This window comes from Sinocyclocheilus rhinocerous, unplaced genomic scaffold (genome assembly GCF_001515625.1).
Source record: "Sinocyclocheilus rhinocerous isolate Xijiao unplaced genomic scaffold, SAMN03320098_v1.1 scaffold1166, whole genome shotgun sequence".
NCBI classification, from domain to species: Eukaryota; Metazoa; Chordata; class Actinopteri; order Cypriniformes; family Cyprinidae; genus Sinocyclocheilus; species Sinocyclocheilus rhinocerous.
This window is the reverse complement of record NW_015646356.1, coordinates 299,049-319,215: the sequence shown is the minus strand read 5'-3', so window position 1 is coordinate 319,215 and position 20,167 is coordinate 299,049. Positions and strand designations below refer to the sequence as shown.

The following is a 20,167-nucleotide window of genomic DNA, read 5'->3' as shown; positions in this document are numbered from 1 at the left end:
GACAAGCGACAGACCGACAGACCGGTCATTAATTTCCAATGGAGAGTAGCGCGGGAGCTGCGTGGAGTTCCGATCATATGCAGATGACCATTCATGCAAACTGTAGCATCATGCTACATAAGATTTATATTCCGCTTTTACTCTAAACTCACTTTAAACCACCATCGAGTGTTTGTAATAACTTCTGATTGCCGTCTAATGTGTGTTTTGGCCATGTAATGTTGCTGAAATTAAATATGTTATTACCTCTGAGTCAGAGCAGTGATCATGGAAGAGAGAACACAAGCAGACCGCGCTGGAAGCTGCTAATGCTCATCAGTAAATCAGTGGAAAATAAATAGAAATCATGATTCTGTCTGAGCTATGCGTTTTAAAACAAACACTAACTAGTGTAAATGTAGCCTAACAGATGTGTAAACTGAAGACTATTTGAGCTTTATTAAAACTATTTTGCACTGATTTATTGTGTTGGTTACATTTTGTTCCTTTGTGCAGTGGTTCAGGAGATGAGTCTTTGAGTCCGTATAAACATCAACAAGCTGAAAAATAAAACCAAAGTTTTTTTTTTAGATAATGTAATCTTGTTCAAATTGATTTCATAAAATTGGTATCGAAAAAAGTATCGTTCAGGAACCGGTATCGAAGTCAAGGTATCGGTATCGATATCGGAAAATTTTGAACGATACCCAGCCCTAACTCCGACTGGATTCGTCTGAAAGAATAAAGTCATATACACCTAGGATGACTTGAGGGTGAGTAATTTATGGGCTAATTTTCATTTTTGGGTGAACTAACACTTTAAGGAATCAGTACTCAGTAAACAGAGCTAAGTCTTGATTGTTGTTGGTCCATGTATGATGTTAGTCCGCACACATACCATGACACAGATCTTTATATGCGTTATGTGTTCCTGTCTGTTGCTTGGATAGAGCGCGTTTGAATCAGTGCGCCTGCATGCATGCGCTCGGTCATTCGCAACGGTCATTCGGTTTCGCAGATAAAGCAGCGTTATGAAAGATTCATGAAGTTTGAGGTGGGGCATGACGCAGAAGGCCTTAAAATGCTGCTGGCGGCGGTGAGAGCTGTATCTCCCCTGGGGCACATGGGCAGCACGGAGCCCTGTGGGTAGTACACTGTGGGTAAGAGCTGCTTTGTTCACTTTTACCCTGCCTCATTCGCTCTAACTGCAGTCATGGCAGACAGAACACACTGTCAGACCCAATTCTTGATTTATTAATCTGTGGTACTCACAGTTCTATGGACATGGACCACCAACAATCAGGAGCAGCCATCTCACCTCATGTTTATGGGTACGTTACAATCACCCAAAAGTGTCCTGTAAAGTGGACATCATAGGTCAGCAGTCATCATCTTACTGAAAGGAACACTTGGAATCATATGGACCTTCAGTCTGAGGGGCATTGCAAATGCATAGGGTACAATTGTATATTGATGGTACTTCACAGTTGATTCCAAGTGTTCCTTTCAGTAAGATGATGACTGCTGACCTATGATTAAATTGTGCAAATTATGCAAATGTTACAAAAAATAGTAAACATTACTGATTGTTTTAATGTGTTGACTATTATATTTTTTTAATTTTAATATACCATACACTACAACTATAAATATATATATATATATATATATATACACACACGCAGTAGGGGTGTGCGATATGACGATTTTTGATCGTGGACGATAAAAATGTCTCCACGATCTGCTTTTGAAGAAATATCGTAGTATCGTATACTCTAACAGGACACTGCACTTATTCACAGTCACAAAAGTACATAATTTGCGTGTTTTAAAGCCTTGCCGGTTAAACATTTCATTCACGTGTTGTTCTGACATGCGCTTTTTCTGAGCGCATGCATCCGAAGTGCACGCACTAAAAACCCGGTCAAACAGCGACTGATTAAGTTACTGGACTAAGTTTATCTTTTGCACTAATACTGTCCAAACACACAAGGTTTACATATAGACTCAGTTGGTTATGTCAAAATGAAAGTAAACAGTTGAGAGAAAAACGGATGCGTTCCTGTATATTAGAAGATGCATGCAGCTCTTAAAGGATAGTACTAAGCATGCTGCCGACTGTCATTAAAGGGATAGTTCACCATAAAATTAAATTTCTGTCATTATTTACTCACTCACATGTTGTCCCAAACCTGTATTAATTTATTTCTTGTGCTGAACACAAAAGAAGATATGCTGGTTGCTGGTCCACATTGAATTTAATAGTAGGAAAAAAAAATTAGTGGTCGACCGATATGTCGCCAAGGCCGATATATCGGCCGATATTTGGCATTTTTCAAATATCGGCATCGGCTGATAAGTTTTTCTGTTTGGCCGATGCGTTCGAGGCGGGACTTTTATTTTGACAGCGCTGAGAACGGCAGCGCCTGAGCACACAGTGCTCACATTCTCACTCTTGTTCGCTGTCGTCGTTAACAGTTCTGTCTAATACGGATAGAAGTCTGTCTAATAATCCAGTAAAACAAAGGAATTAAAATGTATACACAGCAAAATCCCCAGAGTTAAATCAACTCAGAGTACATATTGTCCCAATCTACAGAGTGTTAAAGTAACACTGAAGCAGAGTTACCACTGTTGAGGATTATGTGATATGTTTTCATGTCTAAAAGCCTGAGCAGTAGTTGTTCATCTTCAACATTGTTAACAGCGGGTTTTCTTTAATAATGCTCACTCAACAATTAATTAATTGCTTAATTATACCATTAACTTTAACTCGGCTTCAGTGTTACTTTAACACTCTGTAGATTGGGACAATATGTACTCTGAGCAGAGTTGATTTAACTCTGGGGATTTTGCTGTGTACAAAAAGTATTATAACGATATATATTGCTTTTATATTATTAGTAATAGAAAGGCAAACATTATAATACTTTCTCGTTTGCCGTCAGCATTCAGCAAATACGCATTTACATAATTTAAACAGATCTTTGAATGGCTAATGAAAATTAAATTTCACAAACCTTACAAACTTAGTCGAATCCAGTTGTGAGATCTTGTGAAGTGTGCTTGCGACCTGCATGATCGCGTGTTCTCTGCGTGACTCTTTCGGTCCGTGCAAATTGAATGCTTTAAACATTAAATTCGTGATTTCAAATTATGCTGCGCTTTATGCGTTTGCCCACTGTCATATTCATGTCATTTTCACTGTGTGCTGTATGTAAAATGAGTGTTACCTTGGCTTCTTCAAAATAGCATTTATGTTCAACAGAAGAAAGAAACTCATTCAAGTTTAAAACAACTTTTGAGTGAGTGAATGATGGTATAAAAATAAAACACTTTATTTTTGGGTGAATTATTCCTTTAATGTTAATAAAACACCAAAAAAAGCGAAAAATCACTCACTAATCTTGACTGAAAAACTTTAAGACAGTTTCTTTAATAGGAATCAATCTATACCTAGTGTTTTTTTTTTCTTGAATGCTCCTGCTAAATACACCTATTGTAACTGAAAATAAAACACTGTTTGTTTCATTTGTATATTATGTGTATTTGTAATGTGTATCTTTGTTCTAATTTTTTAATAACAAAAATAAAATAATGACAAAGATTTTTATCTTCACCCACTTTGGCCTAAATATCTGCCATTCTTTTTTATATTTTGTTACCTTGAAAGGTTTTGTCTTTATAATAGGGAAATTAGTATAATGTCCGTCCCATGCACTGAACACGCTCTCCTCCACATCACGAGTAGACACGCCCCTTATTGCTGATTGGCTACAAGTTTGTTTTGCGATTCGGCCCGAATCAGTTTTCTAAAGTGTTTTTGAAAAATCACTTACTCTGCCTTTAAAGCTACAAAAGTGATTTTTCTCTCTGTGTTTTGTTGTTTGATTAACATTCATGACACAAAAAGCCTCAGGAATATTTAATTGCTGTTACACATCCATTTTCTTTCTCAATTGTTTACCTTCACCTAAGCCATAAGCAACTGTGTTTACAAAGATACTTGCAGAGACATGCATTTTGACAGTTGTGAACAGTTCATGTGCATCTGCGTGGCTCTCACCGTGTCTACACGGGGAGCGAGCGGAGCGAGCGGAGCGAGCGGCGCGACGCGACAAAATACTATTGAACCCATTATGATGCTGTCTAACTACACTGGATGCGGCGGGGCACGACACAACAAAATCCCGACAGTAAACAGATGCCTACTTTATGACACTGACACAAAGTTCAAATGATTTGAAACGGTCGCTTTGTCACGTCCAGTGTAGACAGACTGTAGATGTTGCGGCGTGACACGACAGCTGTCGCGTCCGGTGTAGACACGGTGTCTGTGTGTGAGCAAAGAAAACGATCAGTATACGCAAAACAATATGATGTTTGTTATTATTAAAATTTTATATAGCCCACGTTTTTATAAACTTTATTTTTATTTACCGCTTATGCAATAACGCTGACAATATCTTCAACATATGTTGTCAATGACCAAAAATGTTCAGTGGACTTTTAAAATTTGCTTTGCTTGAGAAAATAAAAATATACAGTTTGTGTTTTTTTCTTTTCTTTTGATTTAGTCGAGATGGTTTTGCATCAAACACAATGTCATTTTCGGCAATCGAGATCTGGCAACAGCGCATTTTTCCGCTTGGGCGAGTGCTTCGCGAACAGCTTACCTCGCGCATTAAATCTGCCGCAGACCAGCAAATCACTGAGAACGCGCTATAATCCTGACGAGTCATAGCAACAGAGCGGAGGAGAGAAAGCTGCGGAGAATCCGCTCTCCCGGAAACAACCATAACTGACGTAGATTTACAGAAAATCACTGCCGTTTGGCAAAAAATAATAATTTTACGAAGGCTACTTATTCCTAACTCTTTAAGCTTTAAGTTACATTTCAAATAACAAGGGGTTAACTTATAATCATGTTTATATGAATTATACCGTGAACTTATTCTCTCAAAAGGCCTGGGTATGCGGAGCATTCGCAGCTTATATGGACGGAACGCCACTGACATACATACAACCAAACTCTCCTTAACCTACATTTCAGCTTCTTGAAAGTAACTTCATGGGAAAGACTTTCACTATATGCAAATAGTAATACTTCCCATATGTACAACACAGTTTTCTGCCATCAATCCATATGCTGCCTCATCTTCTAACAATGGTGATATGTAAAATTAAGAGTTTCATGCATGTCTTTTTGAATTTTCAACCACATTGTATTAAAATGTGAGAATATATGACAAATCTTGATATACTGTAAAGAATTTTCTGCAATTTGGGAAAAAAAATCGACATTCTAATTTATTGAGATGCACCTGTATATATATATATAATATGAATGTATATACTGTACATTACAATAGTTGTATATACTGTATTGAACATATAGATAATATATATCAGCTTTTACTTTTAGAGTCTAAATATCACTTGGATGAAATATATAGGAATTTTTTTTGAAAGTTTTTCTGCTGTCAGCAACCCAGTCAAAACAATCCTGTGGCCCACCAAAAAAAAAAACTATGATGTAAACCATTAAGTGTGAATAAAAATGAGTATCTAAACATTTCAGGAAAGCAAAGCAATGCCCTTTAGTTAAAGTCTAAACACAAACAACTTTATGAGGCTCCAATGTAGCGATCATTTGCTTTGTCTGCAGGGTTTCTTATTGGTAGGTAAAGAATAGAGGGCTAAAGCCAGAAAATAACAGCTGCACACCTTTCTATATAAGGCATTTCTGCAGCCCCCCCATTGTAAATAAACACAGATATAACATCAAGAGAACAATTTAGGCAGTAATTAACGGCAAAGAACAAACAGCGTGGTTAGAGGGGGGCACGGAGCTGATCGAATTAAGTGCACAAACAGAAACAAAAGCTGCAACAAAGCATCAGTGTGCCGCTGCTCACCAGCTCCTCTTTGTTTAATAAACTGCAGACTCCCTGAATGCTAGTCAGCATAATGAATCTGACTTGGGCAGAGGGGTTCTGAAGGGCCCCAAAGAGTCTATAGCCTCAGCTTTCGCATTCAGCACATTGGGGCCACAATGGGTTACAACTCAGATAGAGATCAGGAGCTACAAAGCAAGAGGGAGATAGAGAGCCAGCCTGTACAGAACCCTCCTGTTTAAAAACAATGGTCTAATTACAACATTTATAACCCCAGAATTCTGGAATTGAATTTAGCCTCGACTTAAGGAGTACGCTGGCATGAAAAGACTATTTGATTAGAGCAGCAGTTGTTTCATTTTCAGCACAGCAGATTGCCGAGCATCTCGATCCGGCTGTGCAATCTGTATTCATTATGGCCTGTAAAAGGATGATCCTCGGCCTGCCGCTGCGTGCATTCCTGAAGATGCGCGGCGCTCGGCATGGCCCCTGCCATTCCCTTACAATGTGTCCCACTAGCCGCGCCAAGCACAGCAGCACCCGGCCGCCAAATTCAGCCTTTTAGCCACTCAAAAGGGTCCCGCGGGCTCCCTCCCATTCCCAGCAGCGGCCTTTATCAAAAAGCCCTGAAGTCGAGACGTGAGATGTTTGGCTCTTTTAATGTATATAAATGGGCCACCTGCCTAGCTGGTTGGTGTTTTGGGGGGAGGAGGACGAGGGACGCTGCAGATGTAATCTCAAGCTTTCATGTTGGCAGGGGGTCTGCGCATGGCACGGTCTCCGTCTTTCCCGCAGAGGGAGTGTATTGGGCTCCGTATGGAGCACAGATGCACCCGCCATCCGGATGATCGCCACGGAGCCGAGGTGCTGCTGGAGCCGCTCTGTGCAGCGTGCTTATATATCTGTGAAATGAGCTTCCTGTGCAGATCCCCCGGCAGCCTGGCCAAATCACAGTACATTAGCCACATTAGCTGCTTGTATAGCAAGACTGTAAATAGACACGCCATATTGGGAGGAAACACTCTGCTTGTGTGACCACATTAGCAATGGCTTGGAATGATCGCAAAACAAAGCTGGGGCTTAATCAGAATGTTTTTCTGAATGAGCAAAGAATATAACCGCTGTTCTACTTTCCGCTGTTATGAATCAAAATATCATTAATAATAGGGCTGTCAAAAGATTACAAATTGTAACTGAAACAAATGAATTGCAATTAAATGGCATACATGAATATTTGCTGAGAAAAGCCACAAATGAAGATAGTTCTAAGACACTAACATTTGGTGGCAGACAAAAGCTGTCAATAGACATTATAAGAACTGGATTTTTTGTATGTAAGATAAATATTTTTAAAGCTGTAGTTAATAGTAGTTAAAAAAATAATCACAACATTCTTATGTCCTGTTCCATTGCTCTCTATCCAGCATGTATAGCAGCTGGGGATGTACTGGTAGTACTTCAAGCTTGAATTGCTGCAATGGTAGAAAAATTATTAAAATTATGGCATTTACCCTAACATTAGTGTTAACTAGTTTTAATAGTAGTTAAAAAAATAATCACAACATTCTTATGTCCTGTTCCATTCTGTTGCTCTCTATCCAGCATGTATAGCAGCTGGGGATGTACTGGTAGTACTTCAAGCTTGAATTGCTGCAATGGTAGAAAAATTATTAAAATTATGGCATTTACATATGGGTCAGGGGGCATGATTAATTGTGCTAATTTTTAACAAGTTGCATTTAACAATTAATCCCACTAAATCAACATGTTAAATTGACAACCCTAATTAATAACATAAAAATAAAAACAAACAACATCTGCAAGTAAAATCAGAGCTGATGGATCAAGGAAGGCTGTTTATTTCTAATATGACAAATGACTCTAGCAGAACCTGTATGAGAATACAGGAGGTCAATGTCTTGCTGCTTGGGCTACTTTACCTAAATTACAGGTGTAATCCTCAAACAACCTCATCAAAGGGCTGAACAGGACCCCTGCCACATCCTAGACATCTGTTCTCTCCTTCCACCCCCCCCTGGAGAAACCTCAAAAACGGTGGGCAGAGAGATGACAGGGAAATTACTTAAAAGCATTTCCACACACAGACTGGAAGAAAATACCAGCCAATACACAGAAAAACTCAGGAGGAAAGTGAACAGAACAAACGTGAGTTGAAATAATGTTCTTTTTGGTTTGTTGTTTTGCTGTCTTTATCGTAGTATGAGTTGTTAAAGACAGCATGCAACACATTTAACTTCCGCAATGTAATGTCTTTCATAGTGAGTGGGTTTTATCATTTGGAAGACACAAACATAACCTCTATGAAATCTATTAGAATCATTTTACAATCTATTATTTACTATTTTGCTTTCTTTGTACCTGTCTTGTAATGCTATATCCAGTTGGCAAATCCATTCAAATAATGTTCATTGAAAATGGCTGAATGTTACAGCAAAAAATAAAAATAAAAATTATCTTTCATTTTTAGTTAAAAAAAATGATTTTTTTTCCCCATTTCGGTCATTCCACCTACTCCTAGATGCGACCTGTTTCATGCTCTCACATTTGCATATGTCAGGAGACTGCATCGGTTGCCCTCTAATCCTACACATCAATATCAGATACACATGTCCGCATACACACTTACACAAGGATACATGAATGGCACCGCCCTTGGCCACACAGATCTAGCACCATTCCTCTAGAGACAGTGCTGCAGACATTCATTACCCCTCCCATCATGTCCCTCAGTCCAGTCTGAAGGACAACAGAAGGGTTAAATGGCCCTGTATGAACACAAAGTATTGTGCGTGTGTGTGTGTGTGTGTGTGTGTGTGTGTGTGTGTGCGTGATAAGAGTCCATTATGCAGGTTTACAGAGTCAGATGCAGAGGCCGGGCTGTGCCAAAGAGCTGATATTACACAGCACAACCTCCAGCAGCCTTCCCAGAACACATAGCCAAGATCACTCAGCACACGCCCATTCCCGCAAATCTCTCTCACTCACACACACACATACACAGACACCATCACATTCACACACTCACATAGACACACATTGATGCTGTTGCACAAACTCATGCTAATGCTACTGTTAATACAAGCACACACCTGCTCCACCCAGTCTCCCTCCACTCCAGCAGAAAAATCAATATGCATCTCATCCATTACAGCACTCACGGATGGGCCAGGATCTCTACTCCCATCTCCATCACCATCTCTCCTTTCTCTGCTCTGTCTTTCCTTTCTTTGTGCAGATACAAGACGTCAAAATGTTTACACTGTGCTGCCGTCACTATGATGAGCTAATAGCAGTCTTTGACTCTCGTACAGAGCATGGAGGGGAAAAAACACATACTTAATGACATTAATTAGTAACATCATACGAATGACTCAGAAGGTCCTTTTGTCTTTGATCAGGTGTGATCAAGAATCTTTGCTTTTAAAAGTCAATGAAAATGAAAATGTGTCCCATATGTTTGAGCCTTGGCACTCATGCAGGTGATATTGGTTCACATCTTGCTTCACAATGTACCTTTTTATGATTATGTGGAAATATTCACTTTTAACAGAAAGTAACAAAAAATGAATTGAAAAAGAAAGGAAAGGAGAGGAGAGGAGAGGAAAGGAAATGCAAATATTCCAAAAATGTTAAGCCTTGGTGCTTAAGTCCTACATCATTTCCAGTTTGCTTTTTATCTCACAATATTTTCCTGTCCCTCTCTCTACTATACATTTCAATAAAAGTGCCAAAAAGGCCACAAAGAAAATTAGAAATTTTAAAGCATTACACAAAATCAAACATAAACTCACATCCTTCAAGCTATCAACAGTGTTTATAGGGTTTGTAGTTCTACACTGAATATAAACAAGCATAAAACAATCCAAGTAATTAATAAAACCAGCTTCATCATTCACAACTATACATTATAAATCATGGATATGAACATTAAGAATGCCCAGAGCAAAATCACAGTAGATGTAAATTTCCAAAAATATCAAGTATAAAAACAGAGTGAGAAATAACACTGATTAAAAATGCCTATGAATTGAATATAGCATCATAATCACATCTTTAGATGTGTGATCAAACCTAGGTGTTCTCTTGCAAATATGACCATCCTCTTCAAAGACAATTAAATCTGCTAAAGCATTTTTTCTCCAACACAGGAGCCAGTATAATACAGATTTTGAATGCACATTAAAGCAGCTTCATGACGACACCACACACACACACACACACACAATTACAGTCGTTGATTAAACAGAAGCCACAAACTCCATCCCATCGCAAAATAATTAACCTCAGCTCAACGACAAGGAGGGAGTCCAGGTTCTAAGGTAACAGATTTTTTGGGTGGAGAAGAAAAGGAAAAAGACATCCATCCGTCATCAAAAAAAAATGCTGCAGCCAATTTCCACAAAGCCGCTAAGCTGATTGAGATGACCAAATCTGTTTCACCAGCTTACATTTACTTCAAAATGGTCATCTCAGCTTCAGTATTACACACTTTCACTGCTTCCTATTCCCCTGTTCTTTAGCAAAGAGAGAGTTGGTGGGTGTGCAGGAATAAAACACTCGTCAACTTCTCTGTGCCTGGCCTGATATCTCTCTAGCGCAGAGCTGGCCAGATCAGTACACTTTTATTTAACTATTCTGTTATTCAGCTTATTTGTGTTCTTATTCTCCTTTTTTAAATAAAAAAATAATAATAAAATAAAAAATAATTAAACAAATCAAAACATGCAATATGTGTTGCAGTTGTCTCTCTCTCACAGACGACCCTTACCAAACAAACTCCATTCTGCTAAACCAACCGACCGCCCCCACCTCCTCCCACTGAAGTAGATTAAATTCACACTAGTCCTCATTTTAAACGGAAATTGGATTGATGAAGAAAAGATTACGGAGACAGAGGGCAAGGTGGTGACAGCGGGAGAGAGTGGGGAGGGTGGAGTCAGCATCAACAAAGCACCTCCAAAGCTAATAGTGTAAATGTTTCTCTTTTGCCACCTGTAGCGTGTATGATGTGTGTGTGTTTTCTTCCCCTCCTGATCTTTCTCTTTTTTGCCATAGCAGCAAATATCCTGTTGGCGCAGGATGCAGAGTGGTATCTGGCCCTAAAATCGATCAGACTCCTGGACTAGGGCTTCCATCTCTTCTCTTTCATCTCTTGCCCATAAAATTTGATTAGCGCTGACTACAGCACTGCAGGGAGATGGGCTGATAGAGCCAGGTTACAGGAGATGGCAACAGCATCCCGCATTTTCATCTAGTCTCTCTCTCACACGGTATATTTTGTCGCTCTTTATATTTCTTTGTAAAGCACTTCCTATTAATAACAGCTCCGTCCCTCCTCATATCATCCTCGGTGTGTGCAATCCTTGCGTGTAGGTATCTAAGATCAGTAAGATAGCGTGCGTGTCCTCCTTCTGCCCCTCCTTTCTTAGTGTAAACCGTCCTCTAGCTATTAAACAAAAATGACAGCCTTGATGAGGCTTCGACCGGCGTTAACAAAACTAAACAACTGCAGCCCGGCCCAGCCAGCTGGCCTGTCCGGCGGACACGCCCTCTGTTCCCACATATCACTGTGGCATGTGACCACTCCTCTCCACCAATGACAATGTCCTGAGCTCACGAGAGGATACTGTCTGTCTGCGCAATGACAAGCTAAGAGGACAGGAGAGGGGGGAAAAAAGAAAGAGACAGACTTGAAGCTCGACGACAAGGTGAAGTTTGTCAATTTGACTTGCGCACATTGTGTTTCTTCGGGGGAACGCTACCACTTGTTGATTTGTCACATGATATTTCAAACCATGTGAGAAAAAAGAAGAAATGTATTCATTTGAGAGATAACTTGACTCAATCATCCATAAATTACATTGTGAATAAACCAATCTGTGCGCCTGACGCGTGTACCACAAGGTCTCTGTAAATTGATTACAGGCATGAACTGGCACTTGAGAGTCACGCTTCCACAGAAAAAGTGATTTAAAGTCATGTAAGCCTGCATGATTTAAGATTCATTTGCGATATTGATTCTTCCAGGAGCCTGAGATGTCATTTAAAGCATCAGTCATCCAATCTGCTGAGGATTCACGTCAGCATAAGGGATGAATTTATTTTGCTGCTAATTGTCTGCCTTTGGGAGTTTGTGGGTGACACTTGAAAACTTATGGCATATCATCAATGTGATAATGACAGGCAGACCTCACTGCCCCAATACCTTTCAATCTTTCATGGCATTTAACATTTCTAGACCGTTTCATCAAAAGTCATTTGCATTACAACGTGTTTCACGATGCAACATTGCACCAACATAACAGAAAGAATGAAAAAAAAAAAAAAAAAAAGACAAAATTTGCTGGTCCAAATAATAATAATAACAACAACAACAGCCATGTAACAGCCATGAAACAGTATAAAAAATACCAAAGTTTAGCTTATTTTTTCTCACACAACTACACTACCATTGAAAAGTTGATCAGTATGATTTTTTTTTTTGTTAAATTAATACTTTTATTTATTTTATTTAAAATAAATGCTGTACTTTTAAAATTAATCAAAGAATCCTAAAAAAAAATTGTATTACAGTTTCCACAAAATTCACCATTACACCATTTTCAACACTGATAATAGTAAGAAATGTTTCTGGAAAACCAAATCAGCATATTAAAATGATTTCTGAAGGATCATGTGACATTGAAGACTCCATTTTAAAATATTTTAAAATATACTAAAATAGAAAAGTTATTTTAAACATTTTAATTGTGAAAATTATTTCACAATTTTACTGTATCTACTGTATATTTTAAATGTAGTCTTGATGAGCATAAGAGATGTCTTTCAAAAAGACAATTTTAAATAGTAGTGTATGTCAAAGGCCCTCACTGAATATAAAGTGTAAAACAAAAACAAAAAAACACTAGTTTAAAAGCCAGTTTCTGAAACATGGATACATCTTTATGTAAGGCTGAACATTTCTAGGAACATTTTAGATGAGTTATTTTTTGTAAAGAGTCTCTGTGCAGGTCTGGGCTTACCTGAGTCTCTCGAACGTTTTCCACTGTGAAGTTAAACCACACTCTGAAGCGCGGGTTACACGTGTCAGGCCTGATGAACAGATCAAACTCAAATTCACTGATGTAGTCAACACGACCCAGGTTACCTACGGAGAGACAAACAAACAAATTTCAGGTCTTGAATCTATTCAGTAGCTCTATGATATGCTTTAATATATTCATACAGAAACACATATATTTCAAAATGTGGTATTGTTTAGTTTAACCTGGCAGACACAAATATGTCCGCACAGAGAGCAGTGACTGGGAGAGATTTCCCTGTAGACTAATAAAATGAACTATAACTCAGTTGGGATCCTACTGATATTTGTGTGTTTAAAGTATTTCATTTATGTTAAGGGAAATAAAATACAGTGTTGCAGTCTAACCTAGGGTGACCATACGTGCCATTTTCCCAGGACGCATCCTGGCCAGGATTTCTATATTGCCTAAAATATCTAGGTTTTGGCTTTGTTTGCGTGTGCAGACCGATCGGTGTATGACATCAAAGTACCTCGAGAGCGTTTCGAAAGCATAACCATCTGTATGGTTCTTTGATGTCATACACCGATCGGTCTGCACACGCAAACAAAGCCAAAACCTAGATATTTTAGGCAATATAGAAATCCTGGCCAGGACGCGTCCTGGCCAGGATTTCTATATTGCCTAAAATATCTAGGTTTTGGCTTTGTTTGCGTGTGCAGACCGATCGGTGTATGACATCAAAGTACCTCGAGAGCGTTTCGAAAGCATAACCATCTGTATGGTTCTTTGATGTCATACACCGATCGGTCTGCACACGCAAACAAAGCCAAAACCTAGATATTTTAGGCAATATAGAAATCCTGGCCAGGACGCGTCCTGGGAAAATGGCACGTATGGTAACCCTAGTCTAACCTTTTCTTTCCCCATAGATTTTGACACACACATACACACACTCTTACTGGGTGGGATGGAGGAAGTCAGCCGAGATGCTTGGCAGTCGCTCAGGTGACGACTAGACAGCTTTGGTAGCAGATCGCAGAATAACAAGCCATTTGGGTGCATTATGCAAATATTTCCACATAGTGGGGTAGATATGTGGGGGCGTGTTAGAACGAGCCGTTTTAGGGGGGCATGGCAGAGTCTTAACTTTGATAAAGAATATCTCTTTGGTTTTGAGACTTTAGTCTTTGCAACTTCAGGGATCTTATCTATGCACAATCAGCTTGTAACACTCCAAAGAGAAAGGAAAACTTGAAATCGCATCATATGACCCCTTTAACATCTTTTGCTTCAATGACTGATTTTTTGGAACATCAAAGAAAGAAAAGCTGAAGCTAATTACTCTATTAATAAAGTAAATATGGTGACGAGGTATAGTAGTTTAAGATCTAGGCTAGTAACTGAAAGGTTGTTGGTTTAAATCCATTAGCAATCCCAATTGTGCACCTGAGAAATACACTTATAGAACACACAAAATGGTGTGATGTATTTAGTATTTATTGTTTTTAGGAATGCTACCAGTTGGAAGGACCTCATAATAATCCCAGAAGGTGCTCTTTGGTTGGGTCTTAAACATTAAGAGAAAAAGTTCCAAAACAAAGTTAAAAAGCCTTTATTATTGTTTTGGCTGGTCACATTTGGACTAAAAGAACTGCCTTGGATCCTTTCATGTAATGTTTCATTTAGTCCACTTTTAAAAGTACACAAACATAAAAAGGAACAGGCATTAACTAAAAAGCACAACACTCAATTTTAGCTTTCATGAGATTTTTAAACCCGTGGTTGAAGGTTGTTCCAGAGGGATTGTTGCTATACTACAAAGATAAAAGCATCTGCTGAATGCCAACTAACTTACTTACTAGTGAAATGCTGCATTGACTGCTAGTCCAGCAGCCCCATTCTATGAAAATGAGAACAAAGAGTCAACTCATAAGGCTGGTGAAACGAAGGAAGGAGGGAAGGAGGGGGAGATGCATCTGGTTGCCCTGCTCATGCAGTCTGGGTTCAGGGAAAGAAGTGTGGAAGTCATCGCCTGGTGGAAGCTAGCTCAGAGCTAATTACTGACAGATGGAGTGACCACCATTCCATCACATCGGAGCCCAGCGGAACATTATCCTTCTGCCAGAACAGAGACAACACATCCCAAACATTCCCAAACTCATCGCAAACTCACTCTGCCTGTCCACAAAACCAGCGGGTATGGATTCTCTCAGGATGAAACTGTGAAAGTGCGAAGTTCATCCTTTTCAAGTTTCAACTTCCCGATACAGCCAGTTCAGATGATTATAAATCAAGCATGAAAACATGCCACTTTTTCCCCCTTAAGTATATAACTTCATAAACTAATTTATACATTTCTGTTTATTTTCTGAACAGCTGCCCAATGGTTCTAATGGTCACTGCGTCTTTCTTCCAGTGTATTGGGTAGATTGATAGTGCTCTACAGATGAAATGGATATTGGCACTTTAGCTGATTAAAGTCACTTTCTTTTAAACACAAATCTCCTGCAGCAGAAATCCAAGTATGACAGCAGTAGTACACTCCTGATGGAAAGGCGTTTTTATAGATTATCAGACAACTATTGCAAAAGTCAATGAGTGACCTTTATAAACATATCTGAATGAAATGGAAAGGTCCATATGTAACGCAAACATGACACGTAGCTTTTATGTGTGGATCAATAGATGCATTTTGCAACATTTTCTGAAAGCGTGTGTGCATAAGGGTATCGGCTGATACGAAAATGTTGGCTTTAGATACTAAATCAATACTAAAACAGTCTTGAGCGACTAATGAAATTAAACTAGGGTTCCCAATAAATTTAATAATGAATAAGAATAATTTGAGATTCATCTCATAATTAATAATGTTCTTAAATTTGCTAATGATATTGTAGCAATGCCAGTTTTTGGTATTATGCCATTATTTTAGTACCAGAATACCATAGAACTGTGCTGCACATCCACTTTAAAATAAGGCATCTAGATGAATTTAATCAGTTTAATGATTAAGGCCGTAGCTGGGGTTTGCGGGGCCCCGGTGCAGATTGTACCAGTGGGCCCTGTTTGAAATTGTTTAATTTGTATGTTCGTTCCATTTATTTGTGCCATTTACACAATGTTTAAGTTTTTTCAAGTTTGTAGGTGTCCAGGTACAGAAACCGAATAATTAAAATGTAAAATAGCACTGCATAGTCTTCAGTGTAAAAATTAAATATACAGTCAAACCAAAATTTATTCAGACACCTTCAACATTTCTCACATTACATTCGCTATAGTTTAGAAAATGGTAATAAAATATGACAAGAACTCAGAGTTAAACTGTGTCAGAACAAATTCATCTTGATAATGTCAGATAACTTTGATAGAAAGGTATGTAATGGATTACAATCAACCAAAACTTCAGACAACTGTTAGTATGACAATATTTACACAACTATCAATACTTTGTTGACCAATTACCAAGCAATGCTTAATTTTGTTCAGTCTGTGGTGTAAAAAGGTTGCATTAGCAATTAAAGAAAAAACACGTAAGCAAAACATGGTCAGGTCAGTGTCTGAATAATTTTTGGTCCCAAATTTATTTATCAATTTCACTGGTAGTCCACAGTATGAAGAATTTTTGTGTATAATATGTCACCGTTTACTTTATTTTGCTATACTCACTTACATAAATGAACTATAGTGTCCTGCACCCACTAGTAAAAAAATATCAAAAATTATATCTGGTGTCTGAATAATTTTTGGTTTGACTGTGGATTAATTATTGTTAAAACTACAAAGTAATTCAGTCAAGAGCAGTGAGTGATTTTCTTTCTTTCATTTTCTGGGATTAACATTAAGGACACCGACAGCAGCTAGTAAATTAGGCGTGGTCACTTTAAGAGACAATGCATCTCAATGCATTAAACTCTTTTGAATGTTTAAATTGGCAAGGCTTAAAAACACGTGCAATTGATAAGCTTTCGTGACGACGCACAGCAGTGGTCTGTCAACTGTCCCGAGCGTCTTTTTAGGCTGACCTCAGCCAGTCGGTTGAGACCTTATAATCGTCACCACCTTTCACCCCACTAGCGACCGCCCTGAGTTCAAAACCTCCAGGGCAGCTAAGAACAAGACGTATTGCCATTTCACATTCCCCTTCATATCTTAACGTGAATGACAGACATGAACTCCCAGCAGAAGTGATAGGGCTCCACACCGCAGCTCTCAGCCACTGAGAAGAGTCAAGTCAAACACACTTTACACCAAAAATAACATCTGTTTTACAGCTCTAATATGTATTTTTTTATACATCAGCCAACCATACAGAGAAAGAGAGAAAGGATCAGTAGCTAAGCCAGTCACTGGAGGAGAAAGAGAGAGAAGGAGAGAATGGGAGATTGGTGGCTGCACCTGTTCCAGACAGATGTGCACGCTAATTCATCATTCATCCATTCCAGCACATTAACCATTTACGCCACTTTTAGCATCAAACATTGGCAATCGACATGCAGTAACAGTGATCCAGTGATTTGGTCTTAATTGCGAGAGTTTAATTGGAGTTTCATAGTTTTCATGTGATTGTAATACAAACTACAATTAGTAGAAGAAAAAAAAGGAAGAAATGCCAAAACTTGGAAAATTGTTTTTATGTGCTTGTATTTAAAAAAAAAAGAGATTATGACTGTGACCTATACTGATCAGCTATATACACGAATCAGCTGATCAGTCATCATAAAAAAAATACATTTATGATAGAAATAAATAAATATACATATACAGTATATATATACAGTATCTCACAGAAGAGAGTACACCCTCACATTTTTGTAAATATTTTATTATATCTTTTCATGTGACAACACTGAAGAAATGACACTTTGCTACAATGTAAAGTAGTGAGTGTACAGCTTGTATAACAGTGTAAATTTGCTGTCCCCTCAAAATAACTCAACACACAGCCATTAATGTCTAAACCGCTGGCCACAAAAGTGAGTACACCCCTAAGTGAAAATGTCCAAATTGGGCCCAAAGTGTCAATATTTTGTGTGGCCACCATTATTTTCCAGCACTGCCTTAACCCTCTTGGGCATGGAGTTCACCAGAGCTTCACAGGTTGCCACTGGAGTCCTCTTCCACTCCTCCATGATGACATCACGGAGCTGGTGGATGTTAGAGACCTTGCGCTCCTCCACCTTCCGTTTGAGGATGCCCATGCTTGGCCAATCCATCACCTTTACCCTCAGCTTCTTTAGCAAGGCAGTGGTCGTCTTGGAGGTGTGTTTGGGGTCGTTATCATGTTGGAATACTGCCCTGCGGCCCAGTCTCCGAAGGGAGGGGATCATGCTCTGCTTCAGTATGTCACAGTACATGTTGGCATTCATGGTTCCCTCAATGAACTGTAGCTCCCCAGTGCCGGCAGCACTCATGCAGCCCCAGACCATGACACTCCCACCACCATGCTTGACTGTAGGCAAGACACACTTGTCTTTGTACTCCTCACCTGGTTGCCGCCACACACGCTTGACACCATCTGAACCAAATAAGTTTATCTTGGTCTCATCAGACCACAGGACATGGTTCCAGTAATCCATGTCCTTAGTCTGCTTGTCTTCAGCAAACTGTTTGCGGGCTTTCTTGTGCATCATCTTTAGAAGAGGCTTCCTTCTGGGACGACAGCCATGCAGACCAATTTGATGCAGTGTGCGGCGTATGGTCTGAGCACTGACAGGCTGACCCCTTCAACCTCTGCAGCATTGCTGGCAGCACTCATACGTCTATTTCCCAAACACAACCTCTGGATATGACGCTGAGCGCGTGCACTCAACTTCTTTGGTCGACCATGGGGAGGTCTGTTCTGAGTGGAACCTGTCCTGTTAAATCGCTGTATCTTGGCCACCGTGTTGCAGCTCAGTTTCAGGGTCTTGGCAATCTTCTTATAGCCTACGCCATCTTTATGTAGAGCAACAATTCTTTTTTTCAGATCTTCAGAGAGTTCTTTGCCATGAGGTGCCATGTTGTACTTCCAGTGACCAGTATGAGAGAGTGAGAGTGATAACACCAAATTTAACACACCTGCTCCCCATTCACACCTGAGACCTTGTAACACTAATGAGTCACATGACACCGGGGAGAGAAAATGGCTAATTTGGCCCAATTTGGACATTTTCACTTAGGGGTTTACTCACTTTTGTGGCCAGCGGTTTAGACATTAATGGCTGTGTGTTGAGTTATTTTGAGGGGACAGCAAATTCACACTGTTATACAAGCTGTACACTCACTACTTTACATTGTAGCAAAGTGTAATTTCTTCAGTGTTGTCACATGAAAAGATATAATAAAATATTTACAAAAATGTGAGGGTGTACTCACTTCTGTGAGATACTGTATATACTGTATATATATATATGATCAACATAAGCCAGCATAGACACAGAGTGTTTCACAAATATGCAGAAAAAAACTGCTAAATAATTGCATTTTCATAGGAAAATTTTTTTTTTAATTTACTTTTTTAAAATAAAATTATCCAAAATACAGTGCCAGTAAGAAATAGCTCTGGTCATTAAATGTTCTTAATTTACTTGCTATTGGCAGGTACACAAAAAAGTTAATTTTGGACCCTGGCTACATCTCATGTCATAGATAATGAAACCAACAGACTCTGCGGAAAAAAAAACCCACTTTTAAAAAGTTGCCTTGACTGTTTTGTGCAAATATAACTAGGGCTGGGTATCGAGTTCGATACTTTTTAGGCACCAACCGAATTGCCTCGATACTATCGAGTATCGAAAAATTAATTTTCGTTCAGTACCAAATTTCGATACCTAAGGGTTTAATCTGGTCAACATCAGTGAGCCAGTAAACGCGCAGCATGCTTGACATGCACAAATCAAATGCTGGTGATTGGCTGGGGCGAGGCATCAGGGAAAATCAATAGTTTACGCCCACTCGCTCAGAGACGCGTCTCTCACACGTGAGGCTGTAGTGTAGCGTCCCAACCCCCATAGATTTAAAAGATGTTTAAAAGATCAAAAGTGTGGCTACATTTCGTCAAGCTCGACGACAATAGCGTGCGATGCAATATTTGCAATAAGATAATTGCTGCCAAGACGGGCAACACATCAAATATGATGAAGCACTTGATCGTGCACGGAATAAACATAAGAGCAGAAAGTTGCTCCGTATTCGACTGCAAGAGGACCGAGCCGGTGCAGTCATCCTCTCAGCATTTTCCTGCCACAGAGCCTCCTTCAACATGCC

General features: G+C 39.2%; 1 protein-coding gene across 1 annotated transcript in view; it reads right to left on the bottom strand.

Moving 5' to 3' along the window:
• Nucleotides 1-20,167, bottom strand: part of LOC107707579 (cytosolic carboxypeptidase 6) — a 347,536-nt gene that overhangs the window by 299,304 nt on the left and 28,065 nt on the right. Inside the window, exon 3 of the mRNA XM_016511653.1 lies at nucleotides 12,920-13,044. Within this exon, the coding sequence (XP_016367139.1) occupies nucleotides 12,920-13,044 (125 nt within the window). The remainder of the gene's footprint in view (nucleotides 1-12,919; nucleotides 13,045-20,167) is intronic.